Source organism: Microcaecilia unicolor, chromosome 8 (assembly GCF_901765095.1).
Source record: "Microcaecilia unicolor chromosome 8, aMicUni1.1, whole genome shotgun sequence".
In the NCBI taxonomy this organism is placed as follows: Eukaryota; Metazoa; Chordata; class Amphibia; order Gymnophiona; family Siphonopidae; genus Microcaecilia; species Microcaecilia unicolor.
Genome location: NC_044038.1, coordinates 121238523 through 121244522, shown reverse-complemented (window position 1 = coordinate 121244522; position 6000 = coordinate 121238523). Strand labels below are relative to the sequence as shown.

At 42.8% G+C, this 6000-nt stretch overlaps 1 protein-coding gene across 6 annotated transcripts in view; it reads right to left on the bottom strand.

The window, feature by feature from the left end:
• Positions 1 to 2243: 2243 nt before the first annotated feature.
• Positions 2244 to 6000, bottom strand: part of RUFY1 (RUN and FYVE domain containing 1) — a 744748-nt gene continuing 740991 nt past the window's right edge. For all 6 annotated transcript variants that reach the window (XM_030213172.1, XM_030213171.1, XM_030213174.1 and 3 more), the window contains one exon: positions 2244 to 3336. In XM_030213172.1, coding sequence (XP_030069032.1) covers positions 3193 to 3336 — 144 coding nt within the window. In that variant the 3' untranslated portion in view covers positions 2244 to 3192. The remainder of the gene's footprint in view (positions 3337 to 6000) is intronic.

Below are 6000 nucleotides of genomic sequence, written 5' to 3'. Positions count from 1 at the left end.
GGTCTGTCGGAGGGCGTCTCCCGTGTCTTGCTTGCTTCCAGAAAAGATTCCACTAAGAGGAGTTACTTCTTTTTATGGAGGAGGTTTGCCGTCTGGTGTGACAGCAAGGGCCCTAGATCCTCGCTCCTGTCCTACACAGACCCTGCTTGAATACCTTCTGCACTTGTCTGAGTCTGGTCTCAAGACCAACTCTGTAAGGATTCACCTTAGCGCAATCAGTGCATACCATTACCGTGTGGAAGGTAAGCCAATCTCAGGACAGCCTTTAGTTGTTCGCTTCATGAGAGGTTTGCTTTTGTCAAAGCCCCCCTTCAAACCTCCTACAGTGTCATGGGATCTCAATGTCGTTCTCACCCAGCTGATGAAACCTCCTTTTGAGCCACTGAACTCCTGCCATCTGAAGTACTTGACCTGGAAGGTCATTTTCTTGGTGGCAGTTACTTCAGCTCGTAGAGTCAGTGAGTTTCTGGCCCTGGTAGCCCAGGCCCCTTACACCAGATTTCATCATAATAGAGTAGTCCTCCGCACTCACCCTAAGTTCTTGCCAAAGGTAGTGTCGGAGTTCCATCTGAACCAGTCAATTGTCTTGCCAACATTCTTTCCCCGTCCGCATTCCTGCCCTGCTGAACGTCAGCTGCACACATTGGACTGCAAAAGAGCATTGGCCTTCTATCTGGAGCGGACACAGCCCAACAGACAGTCCACCCAATTGTTTGTTTCTTTTGATCCCAACAGGAGGGGAGTGGCTGTGGGGAAACGCACCATTTCCAATTGGCTAGCAGATTGCATTTCCTTCACTTACGCCCATGCTGGGCTGGCTCTTGAGGGTCATGTCACAGCTCATAGTGTTAGAGCCATGGCAGCGTCAGTGGCCCACTTGAAGTCAGCCACTATTGAAGAGATTTGCAAGGCTGCGACGTGGCCATCTGACCACACATTCACATCTCATTACTGCCTGCAGCAGGATACCCGACGCGACAGTCGGTTCGGGCAGTCAGTGCTTCAGAATCTGTTCTGGGTTTAGAATCCAACTCCACCCCCCTAGGCCCATGTTTATTCTGTTCCAGGCTACACTCTCAGTTAGTTGGATAAGTTGTTATGTCAATCTCAGTTATGTCCTCGCCGTTGTGAGGCCCAATTGACCATGTTTGTTGTTTTGAGTGAGCCTGGGGGCTAGGGATACCCCATCAGTAAGAACAAGCAGCCTGCTTGTCCTCGGAGAAAGCGAATGCTACATACCTGTAGAGGGTATTCTCCAAGGACAGCAGGCTGATTGATCTCACAAACCCGCCCGCCTCCCCTTTGGAGTTGTGTCTTCCCTTGTCTTTGTCTTGCTATATACGGGACTGATGAACACGAGCCGGTTCGGGTGGGAAGACGGTCGCGCATGCGCGGTGCGCATGGGCGCGCAAGGGCTAGCAAAGGCCTTTGCTAGTGAAGATTCCGATTGGAGGGGGCTGCCGTGGACATCACCCATCAGTGAGAACAATCAGCCTGCTGTCCTCGGAGAATACCGTCTACAGGTATGTAGCATTCGCTTTCTTCTTTCATTCATGCTATGGTTTTGGATGTGCTCTACACCTTCTTCCTTGTGTGCATGTTTTCTGTACTATCACATATTTCTTCTTTTCTACCTTTTCATTTCCTATGTTATTTGTGTACCACTCAGTTCTACTAGTTTGGGCAGTATAGAAAGTTTAAATAAACCACAACCATAACTCTGTGGGTTAGAGTGATTCTTTGTAATGACATTGGTGCCGTCTTCATTCCTGTCTTCCTCATATTTACTGCTATTGTAAATAAAATAACTTTTTATAATACTTGGGTATGGAGTTAGTGCCGTCTATTAAATTTTGGTGCAGTGGGCTTGGAGCTAAGGATATGGGGAATACATTTGCCTCTCATACTTCCTTTACTAATATTAGTCTTGTTTGGGACCCATTTCTTCCAGAATTTATACTAAATGTCAGGCACCCTGACAACACCCCAAAAACAGTATATCTGTATTGCACCTACAGCTGATTCCACCTGACTTATTGACAGAAAATGGGCTGGACTTCTAAGAGACAAGCCTGGTTCTTCTTATATTCTTAGTCCACTCCAATCTCAAAGTAACTAGAGCTCAACCATTTCTAGGTATGCTTACAAATCTCTTCTAAATTACTGTTAAAAAAACAGAATGCTAAATGGACCTTTGAACTAAAGTCAGCTGTTATGTTCTCAATATAACAGGACAATGGTTGCAGGTTGAAAATATAGGTTGCTTTATTATGTTATCAAAGAACACATTACATTCATACTTTTCCCAAGAGCACATTTTAAGCCATTTTTTTAAGCTTTGAAGTGTATTAAAGGCACATTCATCTATATTGTATCAGTTTCTTTCTATGCCCACATTGCAAAGCTAGCATTGTTTCAAAGATCCTCTCATGATATAAAAATCAGAACTTATGCCACATGAGTTTATCTGAAGCGGATAAATGCTAAAGAAAAGCTAAAATTACAATTTGCATAAACTGGGAAATTCTATAAATATGCACCTGCATTTATATGCCACTTCAATGCATAAGTGTAGGCAGTGCTAGTTATATGGGAAGCACTCTAAGTGCTATTCTGTAAAGACAACGCATAAGAACATAGCGTGCAATTGCAAGGGGGCATACATATGGAGGAGCATAGGTTATTGACCTGGTGAAAATGGCTGCACCTACAGGTGTGCTGATACAGGTTTATACTTGTATTCTGTAATGGAATCTGGACACCCAGATGCTGTTCTAGAACAGATGCTCCCACACTGCATCGGGGAGCCTAGATCTAGGTGCTCCTTTATAGAATTGCCCCAAAACTAATTTTTAGGCAACATGTTAATGTACAATTTTGTAGAACAGTTTTACAAAAATGTTACATGTTTTATATTAAAAATTTAGTCTTTTAGAAATTAGTACTTTCAACACTTTATATGATATGAAATTCTAAAGATACCCTATAAAGGTTCCCTGTTTTAATTGCCTCATTTATCCTCTCTATAAAACTTTATCCTCAACTAAAACTTGTTTCTCATCAGCAAAACCTTTTCTATGACATTTTTATATTGACTTGACTTTTGGCCAATAACTTCAAAAAAATATATAACAAATAGTATTTATACTATAAACTACATTTTTTCTTTCTACTGTATAAAGATTTTGATCCTTATGAGGCATTAAAGGAGCATCTCTGCAACAGAAGAGTATGGCAGGCATCACAGACGCGCACTGGTTTAGGGTAGGATGGCAGTGAAAGTTCATTGTTGGAACAACTATTGCAAAAGATGTCACCACAGTTTCTACAGTGATGCTGCAAGATGAGTGAAAAAGAAAAGAATTTAAAAAGTAAACATCAGGAATTGGGTATGAAATTTTAACATTGTAATAGCACATAAAACTGAATACTGAGGATAAAGCAAGGTTGCTTACAAGTGTTCTTCATGGACAGCAGGATAAGTCAGCTACAGTTGGTGAGTTCATCTGGCAACTATGCCTCAATAGGTATAGAATGTGGTTCAGGGAAGAATGTATGCAAAATAATTTACTGATTTAAATGAAACAATCTTAGGAGGTTATTTGGGAAGTCTATTAACCAATCAAGTAGGAATAATGGCAATTAAGAACAATGTCTTTCATGAAGTATATCTGAGACTACTGTAAGCTGATTATATCCATATTAGTTGTGCTTTTCATAAACCTTGACACTACTGGGTTTTTACCCAAATAGTTTTATCATTAATCGGATCATGATATGCTGCAATGGCAGAAAGATGGTCCCTTACAGAAAGTCTTCAGACCAAATATGGGCAGGATATATAAGTACTGCAATAATATTGTGGCAGGACATTTAAATAGGTCTTTGTGCTTCATCTTGCACCAGAGGATGAATCTGTTCTATCTGAGTCTATAAGACTTTCTTAGCAGATTTATTTCTAGACATGAGCAATGTCATCTGAGATGCAAAAAATTGAATAATAGTGGTCTTTCAATATCCAGGCTGCCAGGGCCAGAGGTGACATGTTTAAATAAAGCAGTTGCCGTTTTTGTTGGGTTAAAAGATTCAGGAGAACAGGCAGGATGCTGTAAGCCTCCAATGCCAGATAATGTAGCCATGTAAACCATATTTGCTGTGGCCTGTATTAGGCAATTACTGGAATCATATTGTGTCAGTTTTGTAAAATTGGGCAATGCTGTACATATGAGATTCTCACCACAGTCTAGAACAAATACCTTGGGGGAGAAGTCAAAGGATATTCCTAAAGAGATTATTAACTTAAGAACAGAAAAATGTAGGCAGATAAAGACCATATAGTCTATCCAGTCTGTCCATCCATGCTATTTACTCTCTCTGTCACTCCCTTAGAGATCCTATGTACTTGTCCCAAGCTCTCAGATACTGTTTTCATCTCCACCACTTCTATTGGGAGGTTGTTCCACAAATTCACCACCCTTTCAGTGAAGAAGCATTTCTTCAATTTACTTTTGCGTCTATGCCCCCTCATTCCAGAGCTTCCTTTCAATTGAAAGACTCACCTCCTGTGCACTTATGCCGCGCATAGGTACTTAAATGTCTCTATCATATCTCTCCCCTCTCCCACCTTTCCTACAACGTTAGTTCCCATACGCTTTATGACAAAGACAACTGACTTGCCTGCCTGGTGCGAAGGTGGTGGACCTCACGCATCACCTAGATAGGATTTTAGATTGTGCTGGGGAGAGTCGGCTGTCTTGGTACATGTGGGTACCAATGACGTAGGAAAATGTGGGAGAGAGGTTCTGGAAGCCAAATTTAGGCTCTTAGGTAGAAAGCTCAAATCCAGATCCCTAGGGTAGCATTTTCTGAAATGCTACCTGTTCCATGTGCAGGGCCAAAGAGACAGGCAGAGCTCCAGAGTCTCAATGCGTGGATGAGACAATGGTGCAGAGAGGAGGGTTTTAGATTTGTTAGGAGCTGGGCAACATTCTGGGGAAGGGGGAGCCTATTCCGAAAGGACCAGGGTGGGACCAGGCTGCTGGCATTGGCATTTAAAAAGGAGATAGAGCAGCTTTTAAACTAGAAATGGGGGGGGGCGGGGGGGAGGCCAACAGTTGCTCAAAATCGCATGGTTCGGGATAAGGTATCCTGCAAGGATACCTCACAAACAGGGAAGATAGAGTTTCTGGATAGTGAGGTTGCACAACAGACCGTGGTAGGCCAGGTGTCCTTAAATACAACCAAAGATCAGACAAAAGATGGCAAATCATTAGTGTCAAGTACTAAGCATCATGCAAATAGGAACAACAAACATACTCTGAAATGTCTATATGCAAATGCTAGGAATCTAAGAAATAAGATGGGAGAGTTGGAGTATATTGCACTAAATGAAAAATTGGATATAATAGGCATTACTGAGACCTGGTGGAAGGAGGATAACCAGTGGGACACTGTCCTACCGGGGTACAAAGTATATCATAGCGATAGGGTGGACCGGACTGGTGGAGGGGTAGCATTGTATATTAAAGAGAGCCTTGACTCAGATTACAAATTTAGCAGGATACAAACCACACCTTTGAATCATTGTGGGTTGAAATTCCATGTATAAAAGGGAAAAGGACGGTGATAGGCAGGGGTGTGCTGGTAAATGTTTAACAACGGGCTCTCTCTCCGGGCATAGCTGGCCCTGAAATTCTTTTTTTTGGGAGGGAATACATGCCTCTCTCTCCCCTCCCTTGTGCGGGCACACTAGGCATACCTTTGTTGAGCCCCACCAGCCAATAAATGGACTGCCACCATTCTCTGCTGCTTGTTTCTGGCTCTGAGCAGCATGATGGAACCTTCTTGCGCTTGCATGGAAAGTCTTAGCCTGATGCTCAGAGTCAGAAACAAGGAGCAGGGAGCAGCAGCAGCAGCAGCAGTCTATTTACTTGGCTGGTGGGGCCAGCATTACTGCCAGCAAAGTAAAAATGAATTCAGGAGGGGAACCAAGCCCATATT